Raw genomic sequence first — 27382 nt, forward strand, 5'->3', positions numbered from 1 at the left:
GGAGGGATGTTGTAGATGCACCTGAAGGAATGGTCTTGATTTTCGTGGCAAAGAGGTCCATGAGTTCCTTGCACTTGTTGGAGCGAGGGTGGAGGGGACAAGGGAGAGGAGTTTGAGGAGGTGGTTGGTATTGGAGAAGAGAAGCTGGAGGTTATTTTTGCATTCCAGGCTGATCCCGGAGTTGTGAGATGTAATAAGCTCTGCTTTGTATGTCTTACATTGTGCTCTGACGTGTGCTGGAGAATTTAAGAAAAAAAGTACATTCTTCATTCTTTTCAATTTTGTAAATGTAACTGCGCTAGCGGAAAAAAATCTAGGGGGCTGTTCGCACAATATGCTTTCAACCCAGTATCAAGTGCAGACCAGACTATTTGTATCCACGATTTAAGAAAAAATTTTGAAACCCTCTGCTAGTGTTAGCCGTGGCTCAGTTAGTGGCACTCTCGTCTGAGTCGCAGGGTTTTGGGTTCAAGTCCCACTCCAGGGCTTGAGGACCAAAACCAAGGCTGACACTCCAGTGCAGGACTGAGTGAGTGCTGCACCTATGGAGGTGCCATCTTTCAGATGAGACATTAAACTGAGGCCCCATCTGCCTGCTCAGGCGGACAGAAAAGATCCCATGGCACTAATTCGAAGAAGAGCAGGGAAGTAACCTTTGGTGTCCTGGCCAATATTTATACCTTAATCAAAATCACAAAAACAGATTATCTGATCATTATCACATTGTTTGTGGGAGTTTGCTGTGCGCAAATTAGTTGCCACGTTTCCTTCATTACAACAGTGACAACACCTGAAAAGTCATTCATTGGCTGTAAAGCGCTTTGAGATATCCAGTGGTCGTGAAAAGCGCTATAGAAATGCAAGTATTTCTTTTTCTTTTGCCGGCTGTGGAGCTCTAAATAAGTTTTGCGGGTCTCAATCTAGTTTCCAATAAGTGTGGTTTCGTTGCACAAAGTGCCATAATTTTGCATGCAGCTAACAATCTCACTCAGAGGAGAAGTGCAGCTTATGTGGGAAAGTTTGTATGTATTATGGAGTGCTGTTCTGGGTTGGGATTGAGGGCATATAGGGGTAATTTAAAGAAATTTGCGCATTTGGCTGTGCTGTATCTGGGAACTGTTTGATTTTGACACCAATGTTCCTGCCAACTTGTGCGTGGCCACGCAGCAACCTGAAGGTATCGCAAAGGCCTTGTTTTGCAGTTGTGCAAAAAATTTCAAGGGACCGTGCACTGAAAAAACTGGCCACTCACAGCAACTGTATTTTAAAGGGAACGTTGGTTGCCGCAAGTTTTTAAAAAGTGTTCAATACCCCAGCAGCAATGAATTGTGTTTTTCTTGTACCAGCAACGTGGAAGAGCATATTGAGAATGCTTTCCAGGGGTGTGGGCAGAGGCAGGAAAAAATATAAGTTATGGGGTAGCTGACAGTATGTTTAATGGGGATATTAGACTTTTGAAGGGAGTGACCAAGTTGAAGAGGTTTTCGGAGTGGCGAAGACGAGTCTGTGAAGAATCTGCTCCAACTTTGGAGCAGGCAATAAATCTTTTGCATTGACGTGGACAAAAATTTACAATATGTAACTGTCCACCATAAAAAGAAAATCTGTTGGAATTTATCAAGTGGGATCCAAACAATATTTGGACCTTTTTGACCACTGTCTGTGGAAAATAAAATTCCAATTTTGTCTGGAGAAAATGACTTAAGCTGACTACCATCTTTCCATTCCATACATCTTCAATGTCACTTAACCAAGTTAAGATAGCATTTCTATTTAACCTGTTCTGCAGGGAAGTGGACTCACTGAGGTCATATGTCTCATAATCATTCCCATGCAGCGCCTTGGGATAGAAACATAGAAAAGTAGGAGCAGGAGTAGGCCATTCGGCCCTTTGAGCCTGCTCTGCCATTCAGTGCGATCATGGCTTGTCCACTATGTTGCGTCCAGATGAGAAAGGTGTCTTTTACTGTCTTGACGTGGTCTTATTGTAACTGGATTTAATTTTAAACCCACTGTGTTTTGAGCTCCCCCTTTGTGAATCCTTGTTTACAGCTTTCCAATTTTAAGGCAAAGAAATGAGCACACCAGGTTTTCTGAAGGTTTAAAACAAAAAGTGAAATTTATTAAACCTTGAACTCTTAATACAGTTAGCGCCTACGATATATGACGCGTCCACTCTAGCATGCACACGCGGTACCCACATGCAAATAGGGACAGAAAAGAGCAGAAGAAAAATAAAATTGTGAGGTTTGAGGCAGTCTCTAAAGGGGGTTTCTTGTTACGGTTTTTCGGTTTCCAGCTCACCATAGAGTCCTTGATTACAGACAGCTCTTACTTTTCATTGGGGCCCAGTATTATTCTTAAACCTTGTTCACTGTAGGAGACTTTTCTCTCTTGGTGTTCATATGTCTTCAATGGTTTCCGAAGCTGGTCAGAGCAAGATGAGAGCAGACAGGAGAGAGGTGTTCTCACTCCTGGAGCTAACAGCCTTCTGAGTTCAGATTCCCTGTTGGAAGTTCAATTTCAAAAAAACCTCAACAGTCAGCCATGTGACTAAACTGGCCTGACCACCTCTGTTTGTGTATTCAACCATCTTGGTAGTTAACCTGGAATGCTTCAACGTCTGGGAGTCAAACGACCGTTGTGGATTAAATTGGAGCAGGGAATAGCTCCTTTGTCCTTTGAAGTACTGTCTGTTGATCTGCTAATGTCTCTCTCCAGCCAAAGTCTCCAATTGTTTTTTAAAGCAGGTTCTTCCTTCACCGTCAATAGTTTAAAATCAGTGTTCATGTGGCGAAATTAATTTTCCTCATTCTTGGCAGGTGGGGAGCTTGCCTGACAACTGTAACATTTCTTTCACAAAAATTATTATATTTTGTGAGGAAAACATTTCAAAATTTGTCCAGTTTTATGGATTTATGATTTTAAATTGTGGTAGGTCTGAAATGTGAGAAAGGTGTCCTCCAAGTCTAGTTTGGATCAGTTCTGGTTTAGTCAGTTTCATCAGAAACTCTAAAATGAATTTAATTGCTGGTACTAGTATTTCAGAGTGTTTTGATTCGAGTGACCTTTGCTAAATGCATTTAATCTTCAGGAGACAAGTGAGCGCATTGTCTTTAATGTACTTTGTACAGGCTTTACAGAGTTACATAAAGGACACTGGCAAGATTTAATGATGGAACATGGTTACTCCTTTTTGGTGCATTGTTGGTACACATTGTGTAATGTTACATAGTTTTGAAATGATATTCCTTTGATGTGGGATGTAGTTGAAAATGGTTAAGGAAAACAGCTATTCTCTTCCATAATCTCCTGACAAAAAAGACTAACCGCTGCAATTTTTTCTTCCCAGTGCTGACTGATAGACAGGAGAGTGCACTTGTTGAAATTATGCTATGCACAATACGGCAAACAGTGGAGTGCCATCCTCCAGTTGGCAGAGGTTCCGGTCGAAAGGTATGAAACTTAAGTTTTAAATTTCAACTTCATATTTGATCCAAAGATGAACTTTTGATCCCATATCTGTGCCATCACTGAGACTGCGTAGCGCAGCATGTCTGTGCCCTTGCCTCAGCTCATCTGCTGCTGATGCCCTCATCCATTCCTTTGTTCCCTCTAGACTTGACTATTCCAACACACTCTTAGCCATCCTCCCACATTCTACCCTCTGTAAACTTGAGGTCTTCCAAAACACTGCTGCCCGTGTCCTAAGTCATACCGAGTGCTCAATCACCGACATTGGCTCCCAGTAAAGAAGTGCCTCAGTTTTAAAATTCTCATCCTTGTTTTCAAATCCCTCTGTGGCCTTGCTCCTCCCTATTGCTGTAATCTTCTCCAATCCTACAACCCCCAGAGATAACTTCCAATTCAGCCCTCGTGAGCATCTCCAATTTTAATCATTCCACCATTGGAAGCCATGCCTTGAGCTGCAAGGCCCAAAGCTCTGAAATTTCCTCCCTAAACTTCTGTGCCTCTCTTTTTTCCTTTCACACACTCCTTAACACGTGCCTCTTTGATTAACCTTTTCAAACTTGGGGGGAATATTTTGAGCTGTATAACTTGGGGTATAGTGTCTGTATTCACAAGCCTATCTGGTGGGAGCAATCTCAGATGAGTTAATTACATCACAAAAGATGAAATTATAACAACTTGAAACTGATGGGTAATTTTTAAATTTTTTGCTCCTTTAAATACTGTGCCATTGCTACACGTCTGATGCCATCACTATTTTATCACTATAATTTTAGTGGGCAAAATTTATTAATTGGCTTTGTAAGGTAAATTAGTGTACATCCTTTGTTATATAACTGGGCATGGGAACATGTGTTAAGCTATTAACTTCATATTTGTTGTACTTCACAGTAGTTTGATTTTATTGACCCTTGCAGGATACTATTGAATATTTAGGAGACAAGCAAATGCATTGTTCATTTACGTAATTCTGATATCACTTTGTGCTGAACGAAACTTCCTCTAGGTGATACTGGAAGGTAATACATGGTTACACTGAAGTATTTCTGGAGTGGGAAAGTTTTCCACTAGTAAGCAGTAGATATGTGCCAACTCGAGTTGCACAAAAGAGTGTTTCAAGCTGTGGTGAGAGATAAAGGGAAGTGCACTACTGTTTCCTGCACCTGCCAATTTTAACTTTTGCACATTTTTCATATTTAGTAGTCTTTTGGAGAGATAGGGAAATAACTAGCGGGGGAGCAGGTAAAGAACATAAGAACATGTATGTTTGCACCAATTAAGTCTGCATTTTTGCAATGCATATGACAGGTGTTGACTGCAAAAGAGAAAAAGACTCAGATGGATGACCGGACCAGAATTACGGAACAGTTTTCAGCAATCCTTCCGCAGCTCTTAGCGAAGGTACTCTGATTTTAATACTTTTCAAGGCTGCCTTTGCATTAAAATATCTCTGGAAATAAACATTTGCTCTTCAGTTCTAATGCAGTATGCCAGATTTTATACCCTTGCAGTTTCTGCGTCTTTTTTTTTTTTCAAACAATGGAAAATTTTTGTTCTTTGTATCAGAACTAAACACTGGATTTCACAAAATACATTGCAAATTGGCATCTCTTTCCTCCTCTGTATTCAGACCTATCTGCAGTTAGGAAATTCTAAAGGATTCGTCTCTATTCCACTCACCACACTTGCCAGGGAAGGCTTAAAAGATGTGGGGTTAAGATTTTGGCTGCAGGATAACAGGAAAAATGAGAGGTATTTGTATCTGAACACTCCAAACTTCCATGTGCAGCAGATATGGGAAGTTCGCTTAAAATCAATCTCTGGATATAGCATATCCTACATGTGGAAACTGTCAGCTTGGTTTGGTTGGTAACACTCTTGGCCTTGCATTAGAAGGACGTGGGCTCAAATTCCACTCTGGGACTTGCCAGGCTAACAAATGCAGTACTGAGTGAGTGCTACATTAACACCTTCCTTCAGATCAGATATTAAACCAAGGAATTTCTGTCTACTGAGGGAGCTGCTGAAGCTCCCATGAACAGTGACTGCACTTCAGAGTAATTTGATGTATGCAAAGTGGATTCATTTTATGTACAGCACTTTGGGACATTCTACAAGGTATAATAAGACACTCCATAAATGTGCTTGTGCTCATTCTTTTATTACTCTCTCCTACTCCTCTGTGATGAAGAGCATATAGCCAAAAGGACATTGCTTCATGTATACCAATTGTTCAAAGTAAGGGTTGCAGAGCAAGGATTTATGTGATCAAGAATGAAAGTAATATGGGTAAATAAGGGTCAGAAAGGACTAGGTGGTGTGTGGACTAAAGCAGATACGTAGACTAAAAATCCATCATGAGCTTTAAAATAATACATGAGGTTAGAATAAAAGGGAAAATTAAAACCACTTTGGACCAAAGATAGATAGATCATGAGTATTTTCTAAATGGTGAGATATAGAGTCATAGAGAGAGACAGCACTGAAACAGGCCCTTCGGCCCACCGAGTCTGTGCCGACCAACAGCCACCCATTTATACTAATCCTACATTAATTCCATATTCCCTACCACATCCCCACCATTCTCCTACCACCTGCCTACACTAGGGGCAATTTACAATGGCCAATTTACCTATCAACCTGCAAGTCTTTGGCTGTGGGAGGAAACCCACGCGGTCACAGGGAGAACTTGCAAACTCCACACAGGCAGTACCCAGAACCGAACCCGGGTCGCTGGAGCTGTGAGGCTGCAGTGCTAACCACTGCGCCATTGTGCCGCCCGAGATGTTGGAAACTGGACGAGAAGAGAGATTTCACAGAATCACAGAATTGTTACAGTGCTGAAGGAGGCCATTTGGCCCATAGTGTTTGCACAGGCTCTCCAAATGAGCAATTCATCTCGTGCCATTCCCCCAACTTCTCCCCATAACCCTGCACATTCTTCCTTTTCATATAACATTCTAATTCCCTTTTGAATGCGTCAATTGAACCTGCCTCCACCACTCTCAGGCAATGCATTCCAGACCTTAACCACTCGCTGTATGAAAAAGCTTTTCCTCATGTCGCTTTTGCTTCTCTTACCCATTACTTTAAAGTTGTGCACTCTCGTTCTCGACCCTTTCATGAGTGGGAATAGCCTCCCCCTATCTACTGTGTTCAGACCCCTCATAATTTTGAATACCTCTTATCAAATCACTTCTCTTCAAGGAAAACAGTCCCAGCTTCTCCAATCTATCTTCATAATTGAAGTTCCTCATCCCTGGAATCATTCACGTGAATCTTTTCTGCACACTCTCCAATGCCCTCACATCCTTCCTAAAGTGCTGTGCCCAGAACTGCACACAATCCTCCAGCTGAGGTTGAACTAGTGTCTTAGACAAGTTCAACCTAACTTCCTTGCTATTGTTCTGTATGCCCCTATTAATAAAGTCCAGGATACTGTATGCTTTATCAACTGCATGCTCAACCTGTCCTGCCACCTTCAATGCCTTATGCACAGATGCATCCAGGTCTCTCTGCTCCTGCACCCCGTTTAGAGTTGTACCCTTTATTTTACATTGTCTCTCCATGTTCTTCCTACCAAAATGAATCACTTCACATTTCTCTGCATTGAACTTCATCTGCCACCTAGCTGCCCATTCCACCAACTTGTCTATATCCTTTTGCAGTTCTACACTATCGTCCTCGCAGTTCACAATGCTTATAAGTTTCCCATCATTGGCAAATTTTGAAATTGTACCCTGTACACCAAGGTCCAGGTCATTAATATATATCAGGAAAAGCAAGGGTTCCAACACTGACACCTGGGGAGCTCCACTATAAACCTTTCTCCAGCCCAAAACCATCCATTAACCACTACTCTTTGTTTCCTGTCACTCAGCCAATTCTGTATCCATGTTGCTACCGTCCCTTTTATTTCATGAGCGATAGCTTTGTTCAGAAGTCTGTTTTGTGTGGCACTTTATCAAATGCCTTTTGAAAGTCCATGTACACCACATCAACTGCAGTGCCCTCATCAACCCTTTCTAATATCTCCTCAAAAAACTCCAGCAAGTTGATTCAACATGATTTTCCCTGAAGACATCCATGCTGGCTTTCCTTAATTAACTAGCGTTTGCCCACATGACTATTAATTTTGTCTCGAATTATTTTTTCTAGAAGTTTCTTCACCATCAAAGTTAAACTAACTGGTGTATAGTTGCTGGGCTTATCTTTAAACCCTTTCTTGAACAAGGGTGTAACATTTGCAATTTTCCAGTCCTCTGGCACCACCCCCCGAGTCTAAGGAAGACTGAAAAATTATGGCCATTGCCTGTGCAATTACCACCCTCACTTCTTTCAGTATCCTTGGATGTGTCTCATCCGGTCCTCATGCTTTATCCACTTTAAGTACAAACAGCCTATCGAAGTCATTGTCCTCATCAACTTTAAACCCTTCTAGTGTCTCAATTACCTCCTCTTTCACCATTGCCTGGGTTGCATCTTCTTCCTTGGTAAAGACAGATGCAAAGTATTCATTTAATACCTGTTATGCCCTTTGCCTCCGTGTGTAAAAATTCCCTTTATGGTTCCTAATGGGCCCATCTTTTTTTTAACCACTCTTTTATTATTCGTTTGCCTATAGAAAAATTTGGGATTCCCTTTAATGTTAGCTGCCAGTCTCTTTTCATGCTCTCTCTTTGCTTCTCTTTGCTTTTTCACTTTTCCTCTGGACCTTCTATATTCAACCTGGTTCTCAAAAGTATTTTCTACCTGGCATCTGTCATAAGCACACTTTTTCTTCGTTGTCTTAATCTCTACCTCTTTTGTCATCCAGGGGGCTCTGGATTTTTTTGCCTTAGCTTTCCCCTTCGAGGAAACATACCTCGACCATGCCCATACTGTCTCTTCTTTTAAGGTAGCCCATTCTTCAACTGCTGTTTTTCCTGCACTTCCTGACTCCAATTTATTCTCCCCAGCTCCATTCTTAACCCATTGAAGTTGGTTTTCCCCCAGTTAATTATTCTTACTCTGGATTATTCTTTATCCTTTTCTATAGTCAGCCTAAACCTTATGATACAATGATCATTGTCTCCTAAATGATCTTTTACTGATAGTTGATCCACTTGGCCCACCTCATTCCCAAGAAACTGGTCTAGCAGTACCTCCTTTCTTGTTGGACTAGCAACATACGCTGTCGAAAATTTTCCTTAACACACTCCAGTAACTCTTGCCTCTCACTGCCCTTTGCACTACTATGATCCCAGTTTATCCCAGATTTAGGGGTCCCAAGTGTAGATATCACTTAAAGCTATTGGAAAGGTATAAAAAAAATTAAATGGCCAATGGACTGTTGGCCTTTATATCAAAAGGGTTGGAATACAAAGTGACGAAGGTTATCTCAGAGTTGTACAAATCTGGAGTGCTGCATTTAATTCTGGCCAACACACCACAAGAAGGATATATTGGCCTTGGAGGGGATGCAGCATAGATTCACCTGAATGATACCAGGACTAAAAGGGTTAAATTTTGAAGACAGGATGCAGAGACAGGACATGTATTTCCTTGAGTGTAGAAGATTAAGGGATTATCTATTTGAGATGTTGAAGATGATGAAAGGAGTTGATAGGGTGGAGAGAAACTTTTTTCTGGTGGGAGAGTCCAGAACAATGGGGAATAACCTTAAAATTAGAGCTAAGCTGTTTCGGGATGATGTCAGAAAGCAATTCCTTTTACAAAGTGTAGTGGAAATCTGGAACTCTCCCCCAAAAATCTAGGTTAGTAAACAAAATTAAAGCACGTGGGATTGGGGGTAATATACTGCAATCGATTGAGAATTGGTTAACAGACAGAAAGCAGAGAGTAGGAATAAATGAGTCATTCTCAGGATGGTAGGCTGTTACTAGTTGGGCCACAGCTGTTTACAATCTATGTAAATGACTTGGATATGGGGACCAATTATAATATTTCCAAATTTTCAGATGACAAAACTAGGTGGGAATGTAAGTTGTGAGGAGGATGCAAGGAGGCTTCAAGGGGATTTGGACAGGCTCAGTGAATGGGCAAGAACATGGCAGGTAGAATATAATGTGAATAAGTATAAAGTGATCCACTTTGGTAGAAAAAACAGAAAGACAGAGTATTTCTTAAATGGTGAGAATTTGGGAAGTGTTGATGTCCAAAGAGACCTGGTTTTCCTTGTTCATGAGTCACTAAAAGCTGGTATGCAGATGCAGCAAGCAATTAAGAAGGCAAATGGTATGTTGGCCTTCATTGCAAGGGGACGTGAGTACAGGAGTAAAGATGTATTGCTTCAATTGTATAAAGCCTTGGTGAGACTGAACTTGGAGTATTGTGTACATTTTTGGTCTCCTTTTCTAATGAAGGATATACTTGCCATAGAGGGAGTGCAATGGAGGTTCACCAGACTAATCCCTGGGATGGTGGGATTGTCTTATGAGGAGACATTGTCTTATGAGTTTCAAAGAATGAGAGGTGATTTCATTGAAACTTACCAAATTCTTGCTGGGCATGCCAGGGTGGATGTGGATAGGATGTTTGCTCTGGCTGCTGAGTCTAGAACAAGGGGACACAGTCTCAGAATAAGAGGGTTTAAGACTGAGATGAGGAGAAGTTTCCTTACTCCGAGGTTGGTTAATCTATGGGATTTCCTACCCCAGAGGGCTGTGGAAGCTCAATCATTGAGCATGTTCGAGAGAAATCGATAGATTTCTGAATACTAACAACATCAAGGGTTATGGAGATCGTGGGGAAAAATGGTGTATAGGTAGATGATCAGCTATGATGGGCTGAATTTTGCTCGCACTCCAGCGTTGGGGATTGTAGCAGGTATGGGGACGGAAGATTCTTCCGGGAAAGGCCTGTCACGACCTCCGACACCAGGAAGGCCCTGCCCCATTTTACCGGCGGTGGTGAGGCCTCGGTGCAGTGGCCACCCATCCCCGTCGCTCGGCGGCAGTGCCTTCCTCTCCATATTGAAATCAAAGTAAATAAATATACATGAACGTACCTGGTCCTGATGGTTGTCCCACGCCGCTATTTCGGCTGCCAACTGGAACTCGCGTCTTTGGATGTCTGCACAGACAAGAGAGGTGGGACACTGGTGGGGAGGGGGGTGAGCAGTAAAATTCTAAGGGCGGGGAGTGGTGAAAACTGATTCAATTGACGGGATGGTGGGAAGGGGTTGAAGGGCAAAGAGTGCAAATTTCTGGTTGAAAGGATGGACCGGCAAAAATCATTTTTTGAGGGGTAGAGGGCAATAAATTTATTGGTTTATGATTTGGGGGGTGGAAGAGGGGCTTTGATCTGTACTTTAATGTTTTTATATAAATTAAAGGTAATGGTCGCTTTAAAAATTAAAATTGCTGGTAAGGGCTTGCAACCCTTTAAAAATGGCACTGGCATCTGTGCGGTGGTGCCGGACACCATTGTTGGGTACCGGGGGTGGTGGGGGGGGCGCGCGCGGGTGGCTGCTCTGCGCCTTCCATTTAAATGAGCCCCCGCGCGAAATATCGCTGGGTCTCAGACGGCGCATCCACGCAGGCAGACCACCGAGATCAGAGCGTGCCGCCGCGATTTGTGGCGTGCTTATAAAATTCAGCCTGATCTGTTTGAATGGCGGAGCAGGCTTGACAGGTCGAATGGCCTACTCCTGCTCCTATTTCCTATGATCTGTTGAGGCTAGGTCACTTGAAAATTTCAAAACTGAATTTAATGGATTTTGTTGAGGCAAGGGTTGCGGAACCAAGGTGAGTAGATGGAGTTAAGCTGCAGATCAACTGTGAAATTCAGTGGCAGAATAGGCTTGCAGGACTCTATGGCCTACAGCCATCCTATGAAAAGATCAGGAAAATGGAATTAAAATTGATGGCTCTAGTTCAAGAGATGTGTTGGCTTCGGCTAGATGGCTCCTTCTATCTACAATTTCCGTGAAATGTTCAAATTGACATGATTGAGTAACGAATGAAATGGATGAATTCATGAGACACTAGAACGTTTCAAAACAGAAAAGACAGCACTTAATGTACCCAAGAGCCCAAAACTACTAGTGGTGCAAAAAAAAAAGTTTCCTTTTCTCACTTGTTGGTTCTCCTGTACTATGCACCTTTCCCCAGCCACATGTAATGAAGTGGGAAACTAGGCTCCTGTAACTGCTACTTTGTAACCAAAGAACAGTACAGCACAGGAACAGGCCATTCGGCCCTCCAAGCCTGCGCCGATCTTGATGCCTGCCTAAACTGGGCGGCACAGTGGCGCAGTGGTTAGCACTGCAGCCTCACAGCTCCAGGGACCCGGGTTCGATTCCGGGTACTGCCTGTGTGGAGTTTGCAAGTTCTCCCTGTGTCTGCGTGGGTTTTCTCCGGGTGCTCCGGTTTCCTCCCACAAGCCAAAAAGACTTGCAGGTTGACAGGTAAATTGGCCATTATAAATTGTCACTAGTATAGGTAGGTGGTAGGGAAATATAGGGACAGGTGGGGATGTTTGGTAGGAATATAGGATTAGTATAAATGGGTGGTTGATGTTCGGCACAGACTCGGTGGGCCGAAGGGCCTGTTTCAGTGCTGTATCTCTAATCTAAACTAACACATTCTGCACTTCCGGGGCCCATATCCCTCTATTCCCTTCCTATTCATGTATTTGTCAAGATGTCTCTTAAACGTCACTATCGTATCTGCTTCCACCACCTCCCCTGGCAGCATGTTCCAGTCACTCACCACCCTCTGTGTAAAAAAAACTTGCCTCGCACATCCGCTCTAAACTTTGCCCCTCGCACCTTAAACCTATGTCCCCTAGTAACTGACTCTTCCACCCTGGGAAAAAGCTTCTGACTATCCACTCTGTCCATGCCGCTTATAACTTTGTAAACCTCTATCATGTCGCCCCTCCACCTCCGTCGTTGCAGTGAAAACAATCCGAGTTTATCCAACCTCTCCTCATAGCTAATGCCCTCCAGACCAGGCAACATCCTGGTAAACCTCCTCTGTACCCTCTCCAAAGCCTCCATGTCCTTCTGGTAGTGTGGCGACCAGAATTGCACGCAATATTCTAAGTGTGGCCTAACTAACGTTCTGTACAGCTGCAAAATGACTTGCCAATTTTTATACTCTATGCCCCGACCGATGAAGGCAAGCACGCCGTATGCCTTCTTGACTACCTTATCCTCCTGCGTTGCCACTTTCAGTGACCTGTGGACCTTTACGCCCAGATCTCTCTGCCTGTCAATACTCCTAAGGGTTCTGCCATTTACTGTATACCTCCCACCTGCATTAGACCTTCCAAAATGCATTACCTCACATTTGTCCGGATTAAACTCCATCTGCCATTTCTCCACCCAAGTCTCCAACCGATCTATATCCTGCTGTATCCTCTGACAATCCTCATCATTATCCGCAACTCCTCCAACCTTTGTGTCGTCCGCAAACTTACTAATCAGACCAGCTACATTTTCCTCCAAATCATTTATATATACTACAAACAGCAAAGGTCCCAGCACTGATCCCTGCGGAACACCACTAGTCATAGCCCTCCATTCAGAAAAACACCCATCCACTGCTACCCTCTGTCTTCTATGACCGAGCCAGTTCTGTATCCATCTTGCCAGCTCACCTCTGATCCCGTGTGACTTCACCTTTTGTACCAGTCTGCCATGCGGGACCTTGTCAAAGGCTTTACTAAAGTCCATATAGACAACATCCACTGCCCTTCCTTCATCAATCATCTTCGTCACTTCCTCAAAAAACTCAATCAAATTAGTGAGACACAACCTCCCCTTCACAAAACCATGCTGTCTCTCGCTAATAAGTTCGTTTGTTTCCAAATGGGAGTAAATCCCGTCCCGAATAATCCTCTCTAATAGTTTCCCTACCACTGACGTAAGGCTCACCGGCCTATAATTTCCTGGATTATCCTTGCCACCCTTCTTAAACAAAGGCACAACATTGGCTATTCTCCAGTCCTCTGGGACCTCACTTGTAGCCAATGAGGATGCAAAGATTTCTGTCAAGGCCCCAGCAATTTCTTCCCTTGCCTCCCTCAGTATTCTAGGATAGATCTCATCAGGCCCTGGGGACTTATCTACCTTAATGCTTTGCAAGACACCCAACATCTCCTCCTTTTTGATAACGACATGACCCAGACTATCTGCACTCCCTTCCCTAGGCTCATCATCCACCAAGTCCTTCTCTTTGTTGAATACTGATGCAAAGTACTCATTTAGCACCTTGCCCATTTCCTCTGGCTCCACACATAGATTCCCATCTCTGTCCTTGAGTGGGCCAACCCTTTCCCTGGTGATCATCTTGCTCTTTATATATGTTTCAAAAGCCTTGGGATTTTCCTTAATCCTGTTTGCCAATGACTTTTCATGACCCCTTTTTAGCCCTCCTAATTCCTTGCTTAAGATCCTTCCTACTGTCTTTATCTTCCTCAAGTGCTTCACCTGTTCCTAGCCTTCCAGCCCTTACAAATGCTTCCTTTTTCTTTTTGACTAGGCTCACAATATCCCGTGTTATCCAAGTTTCCCGAAACTTGCCAAACTTGTCTGTCTTCCTCACAGGAACATGCTGGTCCTGGATTCTAATCAGCTGACGTTTGAAAGACTCCCACATGTCAGATGTTGATTTACCCTCAAACAGCTGCCCCCAATCTAAATTCTTCAGTTCCTGCCTAATATTGTTATTATTAGCCTTCCCCCAATTTAGCACCTTCACCCGAGGACGACTATTATCCTTATCCACAAGTACCTTAAAACTTATGGAATTATGATCACTGCTCCCGAAATGCGCCCCCACTGAAACTTCGACCACCTGGCCGGGCTCATTCCCCAATACCAGGTCCAGAATGGCCCCATCCCTAGTTGGACTATCTACATACTGTTTCAAGAAGCCCTCCTGGATGCTCCTCACAAATTCTGCCCCATCCAAGCCTCTAGCACTAAGTGAGTCCCAGTCAATATTGGGGCAGTTAAAATCACCCACCACCACCTTGTTACCTTTACATCTTTCCAAAATCTGTCTACATATCTGCTCCTCTACCTCCCGCTGGCTGTTGGGAGGCCTGTAGTAAACCCCCAACATCATGACTGCACCCTTCCTATTCCTGAGCTCCACCCATATTGCCTCGCTGCATGACCCCTCTGAGGTATCCTCCCGCAGTACAGCTGTGATATTCTCCTGAACCAGTAATACAACTCCCCACCCCTTTTACATCCCCCTCTATCCCTCCTGAAGCTTCTAAATCCTGGAACATTTAGCTGCCAATCCTGCCCTTCCTTCAACCAAGTCTTTGTAATAGCAACAACATCATATTTCCAGCTAATAAGTGCACAAGTGTATCCTGGAGTGATTGACCTTTCAGCTTTCTCTTTCAGTGGCGAAGTGTCTTTCCTCTGCCTTTTAACTTTATAAAAAAAAAACAGATGAAAAAATTATTCTGTGAACTTTTACATTGGTTGCCTCGGCTGTTTGCATTTAAATGTAGACTCGAGCAGTGGCTTTCTTAATCTCAGTAGCATGTTCTTTTGAATCCTGGTTTACCCCACCTCCACTGCCGTTATCCACACGCTCAACCAGTATTGCTTCTGACACCATCACCAGAAATACAGTCCATGAGACAGTGTTTTCTGGCCCAATCAGTTCTGCCTGAAGAGAGCAAATCCTGAGTGCTGGCTGATTCGTACAGAAAGAAGGAAAGAAAGAACTCCGCTGGTTGGAGTCATACATGGCACAAAGGAAGATGGTTGTGGCAGTTGGAGGTCAATCATCTCAGTCTGAGGACATCACTGCAGGAGTTCCTCAGGATGGTGTCCTAAGCCCAACCATCTTCAGCTGCTTCATCAATGACCTTCCCTCCATCTTAAGGTCAGAAGTGGAGATGTTCGCTGATGATTGCACAATGTTCAGCACCATTCACGACTCATCAGATACTGAAGCAGCCATGTCCAGGTGCAGCAAGACCTGGACAACATCCAGGCTTGGGCTGATAAATGGCAAGTAACATTCGTGCCACACAAGTGCCAGTCAGTGACTATCTCAAACAAGAGAGAATCTAACCATCTCCCCTTGATGTTCAATGGCATTACCATCGCTGAATCCACCACTATCAACATCCTGGGGATTGCCATTGCCCAAAACTGAACTGGAGTAGTCAAATGAATGCTGTGGCTACAAGAGCAGGTCAGAGGGCAGGAATTCTGTGGCGAGTAACTCTCATCCTGTCTCCCAAAGCTTGTCCACCATCTATAAGGAACAAGTCAGGAGTGTGATGGAATACTCGCCACTTGCCTGGATGAGTGCAGTTCCTACAACACTCAAGAAGCTCGACACCACCCAGGACAAAGCAGCCCTCTTGATTGGCACCCCATCCACCATCTTCAATTTTCACTTCCTTCACCACTGACGCACAGTGGCATCAGTGTGTACCACCTACAAGATGCACTGCAGTAACTCACCAAGACTCCTTCAACAGCACCTTCCAAACCCACGACCTCTACTGCCTAGAAGGACAAGTGCAGCAGATGCATGGGAACACCATATAGTAGGATCTTTTATGTCCATCTGAGGGGAGAGAAGACCTCAGTTTAACTTAGCAAAAACACGGCATCTTTGAAAGTGTGGTGCTCCCTCAGTGCTGTACTGAAGTATCAGCTGAGATTATGTGCTCAAGGCCTGGAATTGAATCCACAACCTTCTGACTCCAAGGTGAGAGTGCTGTCACTGAGCCAAGGCTGACACCTTGAGCTAAGGGATCCTGAATGTTTGTCTCAAAACACTGTTAAGACATTAGTTAATTTTCTTTTGTAGTTTTCTTACTCTTTACAGTAATCGTCATTTTGTTGACCATTAATTGAATGTTATTTGGATATAAATTTTTATTTTATACTGTTTTCCCCCCTTTTTGAGCAGTATGCTGTTGATGCAGAGAAAGTGACGAACCTTTTGCAGTTACCACTGTTTTTTGACTTGGAGATCTATACAACTGGTCGACTAGAAAAGGTGAAAAAAGACCGTTTATTTAAACATAAGTATTTTTGTATAGTTGTTTAGATTCAATCAAAAATATTAGCTATGCTTTTCATAAAAGATAAATTTTATATTTGAATTTCGATAAAAACAGAACTAGAACTGGCTCCTGAACATTCTGTACGATCATTTTGAAAGAAAACAGATGAAAATCCTGTAGCTTCGCTAAAGTAGGCAATGCAATACTAAAACAAATAAATGGGTGAGAAATTTCAAAAAAATACAAACCTTAAGAAAAACTTGAAATGCTGAAAATGCAGACTAGTTCAGCTGCATTTACACAGTGAGTAGTTAGGACCATGTTTTGTTGCAGACCTTCAGTTATGATCAGTGTAGACCCAAAATAATATTACGCTATGTTTTCTATTACAGTTACTGATGGAATTGCTGTATATTTCCAGAAAGTTCTTCGCTTTTTAAATTTAATTAAAGCATTAGTAGTTTTTCTTTTCATCAGTATTATGAAGCCCATTCTGTGGAGCATGAAAGTATAAACAAAATTCTTTCAATAATTGTGCTTATCTTAGTTTGCAAAGTAGTACTGTTTCGCTAACTTGCCTTCTCATGTGAAGAAACTTAAATTGTTGCAATAATTTAAATTTAAAAAAATCAAAGACTTGTGGTTCCAGAGCAGAAAATTTTTCATTGAGATATTGAATTGTTATGTCATAGGCAGTTGTTTTACCAGTTGTTCTGAAGTGAAACTTTATACAAATTTGTGCTTTATAAAAGTTGTTTTAAAATCCAATAATGCGATTTTGGTAACCATGTTAATGGAAACATTTTGTGTTTTTTAAAGCACTTGGACGCTTTGTTGAGGCAACTGAAAGATATTGTAGAAAAACATGTGGACACTGATGTCTTAGAGGCTTGTTCTAAAACTTACCATGCCCTCTGCAATGATGAATACACAATATTCAACAGAGTGGACATATCGAGGAGCCAGCTAATTGATGAACTGGTAGATAAGTTCAGTCATATGCTTGAAGATTTCTTGCAAGAGGTTTGTATCTAAAAGGCCATATAGAAATCCTTTTGATTCTATCGTCTCGTCACTGTTGTCTGCATGTAAAAAGTCTTCTGTAAATTCTGTTGTCAATTTTTGTAGTATGTGGCATTTAGGAATTTGTTTTAATTTAGTCATGTTTTTTGGTACTACAGAACTTGAGTATTGCTGAAAGCAGAGACATTTTATCAAAGCTTTTCGCCTTGCACTCAGGGCAATTCACAAAAATACCAATGTAAGGGAAGCATCAAATTTATACTATGAGAAAAGAGTGCTGATTGGTTGGCAAGTGGACTCTGATCGATGCATTTCCATGGAGAATGCACCAGTTTATGGTGACTGACAGTTAACTGCCAAGCTGTGTTCGAAATTTAAACTAGGCAGCTTGACTCTGGTCAAGGCATTGCCCTGAGGAATGAACCAGCGAATGGCTGTCACTTATTTTGTTTAGCTGAAACAGCGCAATGTGTGTACCTGTTCTTTCTATCTGCAAAGAACAAGGCCATGTGTATTAATATATGTAGCTTCCAGTACGTGCAAATGCGCCACACTGCGAGCCCAACTGACAAAATACGTTCTGCCTATCACACAAATGAGTAATGTGATGTATGAACTTCAATGCCAGTGTGATGCTCGGTATATAGGCCGTATGTGCCAAAGACTGCGGATCGTATCAAACAACATGTCCCTACCGCTGTATGTAACGGGCAAGGTACAGACCGTACCCAACCAGCCCGTGCTTGCATAACTCAGAACACAATGTTCAACGTTAGATGTGATTCTGCAATTGGACAACATTTGCTAAATAATCCTCAGTTTGCTAAGAATTACACTGACAGCCAATTTAAGATTGTCAATCGGGCTCGCAGTGTGACGCATTTGCACGTACTGGAAGCTACATATATTAAACACAGGGCCCTGTTCTTTGCAGACAGAAAGAACATGTACACACGTTGCTCCTGTTTCCGCTAAACAAAATAAGTGACAGCCATTCGCTGGTTCATTCCTCAGGGCAATGTCTTAACCAATCAGAGTCAAGCTACCTGGTTTAAATTTCAAACAAAGCTTGGCAATTAACTGTCAGTCACCATAAACTGGTGCATTCTCCATGGCAACACCTCTACCAATCAGAGTTCACTTGCCAACCAATTAGCACTCTGTTCTCAGAGAATATAAATTTGTTGCTTCCCTTACATTGGTATTCTTGTGAAATTGCCCTGATGAGTGCAAGATGAAAAATTTTGACAAAATGTCTCTGTTTTCAGCAATATTTGTTTGTTTTGTTAGGTGTTGATATTCTCTACACATTTTTAAATATTTCATTAGAATTAGTGCATGATCTTTCCTAATTGTTTTTAAAAATGAGCATGTCATTAGTCCTGTTGTCTAAAAATACATCAAGATATAGTGTTGCCTTAAATTCTTCTATTATTCTATATTTAAAAAGACTATAGTAAATTATAGATAAACTCAGCAAAACTTGTTTTTAATACACTTCATTATTAATGTAGAATTAATAAATGTAAAATTTATAACTAAAATTTTGTATCAAGTAAAAACCAACATTGAAACTTACTCCCTTTCATCAGATTGGGACTGGTTTGAAAATGGGAATACAGAATATGAGAACATAAATCATTTGAGGTTAAACTTTATAACCTTATCATACATGAATTTCCTTTTAGTTCATTTTAAAATGCTATCTTTGAAGTGATCACAGTAATTGTTTCTAAAATATTAAAGATAAGGACTTCTGACTTTAGAGATATGTCATAACTTTGCTGGAGCTGGCATTAAACTTGTAGAAAGTTGTAGGCAGAGTCAATCAGGTTTTCCACAGAGGGGAAAATCATTTACTTAAAGTTTGCCTTATGTGTCTTAACACCTTTCCAAAGTTTCAAACCAAAATGACTGAATATAAATTATTACTGAACCAGATAGCTTTATATGGCAAAAGTTTCAAAAAAATTAACAGCCAAATCTTTCTGGAAATATAATGGTGCATTCACGGTGCATGTTGTTAGTGATGTGTAAATTGGCCAGGCGGTTCAGGCAAAAAAGAAATACATTGAGTTTTTGAATCACCAGAACTTGCTGATTGATATACACTGATCTGCCATTTGACTTGCAGAAACGGTGGATCGCCCTCAACATCCCCGTTATTTTTTTAGAATTTGATAAATTTGCATATTAATTTTCCATTAAATTTGCAGCAGACAATTAAGGCTCATATGTACCTATTTAACGGTTTGATAATTTGTTAATGTAATGCCAATCAACCTCTGTGAACCAGAAAGCGAGCAGTGTGAACTGTTGTCTCATTCCTGCATGTAGTAAATTATTCTTAAAGCTTTTTAAAATTAAAAATTGTTTTTTCTTACTTTTCCTTCTCTTTTCTCACTTGCACTGACTCTCAATCCAATATTTCTTTCCCCTCTATTTCTTTTTATACCTGATTTAAAACAGTCATCCACTAATTCACCCTGTTCTTTGATCCTCTGTTTCTTTCTTATTCCTTGAATCTCATTGGTTAAGGAGATAGACTGTTGATCCTGTCATTTACTAAGGACCCAGATGCCCCGTTGCTATCACACTTCCAGCAACTTAAAGGGCAGAACATTTTCGAGCTGAAGGGTGCAGGAAACAGTCTTAACGGCACATGCTGCGAGATGCCCTGCTCCAGCAAGAATTTTGCCAGTATGTTTTGTATTTTAAAATCTCTTTGGACATTATCTGACAGCCATCCTTTGGATACATTTTGAAATACTTTTGTGCAGTTGACCAGCTAATATTCTCTGTACTATCTGATATCTTCCAAGTAACCATTCAAGGAAAGGATATTTGTTTTCATTTAGTTTCACATGAAAAAATAAGTTTCACATTCTTGAGAAAGTTTCAAGAGTTGCTAGCAGCTTTCAGAATTAACTTAGTAATAAAATCAAATGTTTTACCCCTTTACCAATTGGATTCATTTGACTTTTTGAAATGTGTGTACTTAATGAACAAAGCAACTAAAAGTTTCTATTCATTTTCTCCCACCCAAAAAAATATACGCTATAGGATTTTTTTAGGTAACAGAAACACCTCAACACCTTGGCTGAATTGGCCATTTTTAAAAAATGAGCCTGAATTGTGGGTATCAGTGGGTTGCTTAGCCCAGCTCGATCTTTTGAACACCGAGAAACAATGCACACAATTTCTAGCAGGCTTCACTGTATGGTGATTGAGTGGAAGCTAATAATGTTTTATGTTTCAGTAGAGTTTGTTGTTTATGACTGAAAATTCAATTATTTTATGTATTCATTTGGAAATGAGCTTGTACATATAAAATAAATTGGCACTGATGAGACCCTGCCAAGTGGCAGTGGCTTTGTGTTACTCCCAGTATATCTTTCCAGAGTTATTTCAGCACTTGCTTTCTGTGTTCAACTGTCACTCAATTTCTTTAGAAACCCTCTGTGCAATTTCCATTTTAGTGCAGTATGATTTTTCTTCTAACTTTGCACTACTGGATTGAATCTTCATTGTATGTTTCAATATGCATTAATATCTTAAATATACTAAAAGGAAAATATATAAAAGCTTCTAAACCCAAGTAGATCTTTTGGGGAGGAGCTGCAGTGTCAATATTTAATTTATGGAGAAGACGCAGATATGAAATAGTTTTGAATGAGTTAGTATTCTGTTCCCATTGGTGTTTTCTTTATTGGGTGGCCGATTTGATTACTTTTTACAGAATAAACCATATTGATGTGTACAAACATTTTGGTGAGGCAGATAGGAAAACTAAAAATTTTTCAGTTATTTGGTTTGTGTTTTGACTAATTTTGGTACTGGCACAGGATGAAGAGCTTGATGAAGATGATGCTTACCAGGTCCTGTCCACGTTGAAAAGGATCACTGCCTTCCACAAGTAAGGACAGTTTGCGCATGTGCTTGTTTATATATTTGCTGCTTATGGTAAGTCAGGGAATGCAACTTTTTGTAAGGATTAGGATCATATCCAATCTAAAAATAGAATGTAGGAGTGTCAGTTTTCCAGCACAGAAACAGGCCCTTCGGCCCATCATGCCTGTGCCGGCCATCAAGCACCTAACTATTCTCGTCCCACTTTCCAGCACTTGGCCCGTAGCCTTGCATGCTACGGCATTTCAAGTGCTCATCTAAATACTTCTTAAATGTTGTGAGGGTTCCTTCCTCTACCACCCCTTCAAGCAGTGTGTTCCAGACTCCAACCACCCTCTGGGTGAAAATATTTCTGCTCAAATCCCCTGTAAACCTCCTGCCTCTTACCTTAAATCGATGCCCCCTGGTTATTGATCCCTCTGCGAAGAGAAAAAGTCTCTTCCTATCTAACCTATCTATGACCCTCATAATTTTGTATACCTCAATCATGCCCCCCCCACCCCCCCAATCCTTCTCTGTTCTAAGGAAAACAACCCTAGCCTTTTCAGTCTCTCTTCATAGCTGAAATGCTCCAGCCAGGAAACATCCTGGTGAATCTCCTCTGCATCCTCTCCAGTGCAGTCACATCCTTCCTATAGTGTGGTGCCCAGAACTGTATACAGTGCTCCAGCTGTGGCCTAACTGGCGTTGTATACAGCTCCATCATAACTTCCCTGTTCTTATATTCTGTGCTTCGGCTAATAAAGGCAAGTATCCCATATGTCTTCCTAACCACCTTATCTACCTGTGCTGCTGCCTTCAATGATCTATGGACAAGTACACCAAGGTAGCCCTGACCTTCTGTACTTCCTAGGGTCCTACCGTCCATTGTATATTCTCTTGCCTTGTTTGTCCTCCCAAAATGTATCGCCTCACACTTCCCAGGATTAAATTCCATTTGCCACAGCTCCGCCCATCTTACCAGCCCATCTATATTTTCCTGTAATCTAAGGCTTTCCTCCTCACTATTTACGACACAACCAATTTTTGTGTCATCTGCGAACTTACTTAACATACCTCCTATATTCACGTCCAAATTATTAATGTACGCTACAAACAGCAAGGGTCCCAGCACCGATCCCGGTGGTACACCACTGGTCACAGGCTTGCACTCGCAAAAACAACCCTTCACCATTACCCTCTGTTTCCTGCCACCAAGCCAATTTTGGATCCAATTTGCCAAATTGCCATGGATCCCCTGGGCTCTTACCTTCCTAACCAATCTCCCATGTGGGATCTTATCAAAAGCCCTACTGAAGTCCATGTAGACTACATCACCTGCTTAACCCTCATCTACACATCTAGTCACCTCCTCGAAAAATTCAGTTTAGTTAGTTAGACACGATCTCCCCTGACAAAGTCATGCTGACTATCCCTGATTATTCCCTGCCTCTCCAAGTGGAGATTACTCCTATCCCTCAGAATTTTTTCCAATAGTTTCCCAACCACTGATGTTAGAATCACCGGCCTGTAATTACCTGGTCTATCCCTGCTACCTTTCTTGAATAATGGTACCACATTCGCTGTCCTTCAGTCCTCTGGTACCTCTCCCGTGGCCAGAGAGGATCTGAAAATTTGTGTTAGAGCCCTGCTTTCACCTCTCTTGCCTTACCTAACAGCCTGGAATACATCCCATCTGGGCCTGGGGATTTATCCACTTTTAAGCCCACTAAAACATCTAATACTTCCTCCCTTTCAATGTTAGTATGTTCAAGTATATCGCAATCCCCCTCTCTGATCTCTACATCTACAGTGAAAACAAATGAAAAGTAATCATTTAAAACCTCACTTATGTCCTCTGGCTCCACACACACATTCTCACTTTGATCCCTAATGGGCCCTACTCTTTCCCTTGTTATCCTCTTGCCCTTAATATATTTATAAAACGCCTTAGGATTTTCCTTTATCTTGTCTGCCACTGATTTTTCATGTCTTAAATTACTTTTTTAAGTACCCCCCCCTACACTTTCTATACTCCCCTAATGCCGCCGCTGTTTTCAGTGCTCTAAATCTGCTATAAGCCTCCTTTTTTTCCCTGATCCAATCCTCTATATCCCTTGACATCCAAGGTTCCCTGGACTTGATGGTCCTACCCTTCACCTTAACGGGTACATGTTGGCTCTGAACCCTCGCTATTTCCTCTTTGAATGACTCCCACTGGCCTGATGTAGACTTTTTTTCAAGTGGCTGCTGCCAGTCCACTTTGGCCAGATCCTATTTTATTGAATTGAAATTGGACTTCCCCCAATTCAGTACCTTTACTTCTGGCCCATCTTTGTCCTTTTCCATAACTACCTTAAATCCTAGAGTTATGGTCACTATCCCCGAAATGCTCCCCCACTGATACTTCTATCACTTGTCCAGCTTCATTCCCTAGGATTAAGTCCAGTACTGCCCCTTCTCTTGTAGGACTTTCTACGTACTGGCTCAAAAAGCTCTCCTGTATGAATTTTAAGAATTCCTCCCCCTTTAAGCCTTTTGCAGTAAGACTATCCCAGTTGATATTGGGTAAGTTGAAATCCCCTACTATTACCCTATTATTTTTACACCTCTCTCAGATTTGTCAACGTATCTGTTCCTCTATCTCTCCCTGACTGTTTGGAGGCCTGTAGTATACGCCCAGCCAAGTGATTGCCCCCCTTTTGTTCTTAAGTTCCACCCATATGGCCTCACTTGAGGAACCTTCTAAGATAACATCCCTCCTTACTGCAGTAATTGACAGTGTGTTATTTTGAGGTTAGAAGATGTAATTAGTCTGAATTCTGGAAATGAATGGTGTGTTAACCTAAAGCTTCGGTTGGAGATGTGAATCCTGGCTTAATTTGATTGTCTCCAATTTAACTGATAGGTCCTTGAGGAGCCGGTAGTTGCAAAGAGGGCGCTGAAGCACCATTCTCAGATAGTTTTAACATAAGAAATAGGAGAGTAGGCCATTTGGCCCCTTGAGCCTGCTCCACCATTCAATAATGTCATGGCTGATATTATTGTGGCCCTAACTCCACTTTGCTGTCTGGCCCCCATAACCCTTTACTCCCTTGTAGATAAAAAAAAATCCATCTAGTTGAATATATTAAATAACATAGCCTCCACTGCTCTCTGGGGTAGAAAATTCCAAAGATTAATGATCTTCTGAGAGAAGAATTGCCTCCTCATCTCCATCTTAAATGAGTGACCATTTATTTTGAAAGTTGCCCCCTAGTTCTAGATTCTCCATGAGGGGAAACATCCTCTCAGCATCTACCCTGTCATGCCCCATAAGAATCTTATATATTTCAATAAGATCACCTCTCATTCTTCTGAACTCTAATGAGTATTGGCCCAACCTGCAAAACCTTTCCTCATAAGGCAATCCCATCATCCCGGGAATCAACCTAGTGATTCCTCTCTGAACTGCCTCCGGTACACGTATATGCCTCCTTAAATATGGAGACCAAAATTGTACACAGTACTCTAGGTGGTTTCACCAAAGCCCTGTGCAGTTGTAGCAAGACTTTACTACTACTATACTCCATTCCCCTTGCAATAAAGGCCAACATTCCATTTGCCTTCCTAATTACTTGCTGTACTTGCATGCTAACTTTTTGTGATTCATGTACCAGGATACCCGTAAGCTTAGATAAGTAGCAATTATTCTGGTTGTAATGAACATATCAATCTGTTGGGGCGGCACAGTGGTTGGCACTGCAGCTTCACAGCTCTAGCGACCCGGGTTCAATTCCGGGTGCTGCCTGTGTGGAGTTTGCAAGTTCTCCCTGTGTCTGCGTGGGTTTCCTCCGGGTGCTCCGGTTTCCTCCCACAAGCCAAAAGACTTGCAGGTTGGTAGGTAAATTGGCCATTATAAATTGCCCCTAGTATAGGTAGGTGGTAGGGAAATATAGGGACGGGTGGGGATGTGGTAGGAATGTGGGATTGGTGTAGGATTAGTATAAATGGGTGGTTGATGGTCGGCAGAGACTCGGTGGGCCGAAGGGCCTGTTTCAGTGCTGTATCTCTAAACATAAACAAAAAAACCCGGATACCCAGATCCCCCTCTTTCACAGCATTCTGCAGTCTCTCTCCATTTAAATAATATTTTGGTTTTCTATTTTTCCTACCAAAGTAGATAACCTCACATTTTCCCACATAATATTCCATCGACCAAATTTTTGCCCACTCACTTAATCTATCTATATCCATTTGCAGACTCTGGGCCAGATTTTCAACGCCCGCCAAGTGCGGGAACGGCGTTGAGTGCCATTTGAAGATCTCGTTCATGAAGGTTGGCACTGGGATCTGCCACCTCTGGAACGTGACACCATTTTTAAAGGGACGGTGGCAGTGAGGGAACGGGTCAGGTGCACACCTCCAATTAAGTGCCTGTTGAAGTTCATTAAAGAGCTCATTAACAGGCTTGTCCGTATCAGTTCACAATTTTTGATGGCTGGGAATAGCTAAGGGTCATGAAGACGTGGACAGTTTGGAGAGCCTTGAAGGGTATGGGAAGGGCTGTGAAATAAAGCAGAGGCAGCTGAGAAAACTCAGCTGCTTCAGATGTGCCTCAGTGTAGCTGTTGCTGCAGCTGGAAGAGTTGAATTTCTCGTTAGTAAGTGTCTGGAAACTGGAGAGGGATATGAGCCCGAAGGCATCACAGGGCTGGAGTTGGCAGGGGACGGCCTGGTGAATGTACTGAGGAAGATCAGATGAGAACAGGACACTGACAGTGGACAGAGAAGTCAGGATGAGTTGTGGTAGATGCAACCTACTGGACAGCAAGAGGCCAGAGGAGCAAGCAGGGAGCCTGCAAGGGGACAAAGGTGCTACCAAAGATGTCGACTGCACAGCTCAAGAGTCAGCTACCTGCAAATGACGAGCACCAGTCCTGTGGAGGCTGCGCCTATCCACGCTGATAATCTTGGTCTTCTGGGATCTGATCCACAATGAATTGAGGCCTCATGCCCCCATGGCAGTCCCCTGCCTGCCACTATCAAGGTCTCCGTTGCCTTAAACTTCTATGCAATCGGGTCATTCAGGGATCAGCTGTGGACCTAGGTGGCATCTCATTAGGTCATCAGGCAGGTCACAGATGTCCTTTTCAGGAGGGCAGGGGCTACAACCTCTGACGGCTGGCAGATCAGCTGGCGCTGGCACCAAGGGCATTGGGTTCAGCCTCCATTGCTGGATTCCCCCAGGTGCAGAGCATCATCACTTACGCCCATGTGGCCATCAAGCCACCCAGCGACTGGCCACAGATCCGCAAACAGGAAAGGCTTTCAATCCCTCAATGTCCGACTGATCCGCAATAACAAGAGTTTCCTCTGTGTTGTGCGCCTTCATCTTTCACTAGTTCAGGCTGTCTCGGTCTGTCACTCCATCCCCCAAAGTGCATGGCTCGCTCCAAGGGGACAAGTAAATCCTTTTAGATGGCTACTAACCCCTCTATGGGAGCCAGCAGACAGAGGCACAGAGGTGAAAGAACTAGTGCCACCTGCTCAGCAGATCAACCCCATTGAGCTGGCCATGGGATTTGTGAAGATATGATTCTGTGGCCTGGATCAGTCGGGTGGCTCCTTCCGATACCCTAGTGCAAGGGTCTCGGTCACTATGGTGATCTGCTGCACTCTCCATAATGTGGACCTTGAGGATAGTGAGGCCCTGGAAGGAGACAGCTCATTGGTGGAGGGGGAAAACACAATGAAGAGATGCGTCTGCTGCACAATGAGGTGGCTGCCTCCTGTCACCCTGTGGGAAGAGGACCTCCCTCCTCTCCCTCACAGTCTCCAGCATTAGATCCAGGTGGGCATCGGTGAAGAGAGGATCTGCCCTGCCCCTAGTTCCAGGCCTCCAACTCCCCTGTGACATCTCTCTTCCCTCTGGTGCTGTGGAAGACAGATGTCTCCCTCAGGACAACCAGTAGCCTCAGGGATGACTGCTTTGGAAGACTGCATGAGCTCCACACTTGATC

General features: G+C 42.6%; 1 protein-coding gene across 4 annotated transcripts in view; it reads left to right on the plus strand.

Moving 5' to 3' along the window:
* The window catches only part of stag2b (STAG2 cohesin complex component b), a 180602-nt gene that overhangs the window by 105663 nt on the left and 47557 nt on the right, over positions 1-27382 (plus strand). For all 4 annotated transcript variants that reach the window (XM_068047378.1, XM_068047375.1, XM_068047377.1 and 1 more), the window contains 5 exons: positions 3353-3456; positions 4780-4872; positions 16374-16463; positions 17290-17493; positions 21339-21409. In XM_068047378.1, the coding sequence (XP_067903479.1) occupies positions 3353-3456; positions 4780-4872; positions 16374-16463; positions 17290-17493; positions 21339-21409 (562 nt within the window). The remainder of the gene's footprint in view (positions 1-3352; positions 3457-4779; positions 4873-16373; positions 16464-17289; positions 17494-21338; positions 21410-27382) is intronic.

Source organism: Heterodontus francisci, chromosome 15 (genome assembly GCF_036365525.1).
Source record: "Heterodontus francisci isolate sHetFra1 chromosome 15, sHetFra1.hap1, whole genome shotgun sequence".
NCBI lineage: Eukaryota > Metazoa > Chordata > Chondrichthyes > Heterodontiformes > Heterodontidae > Heterodontus > Heterodontus francisci.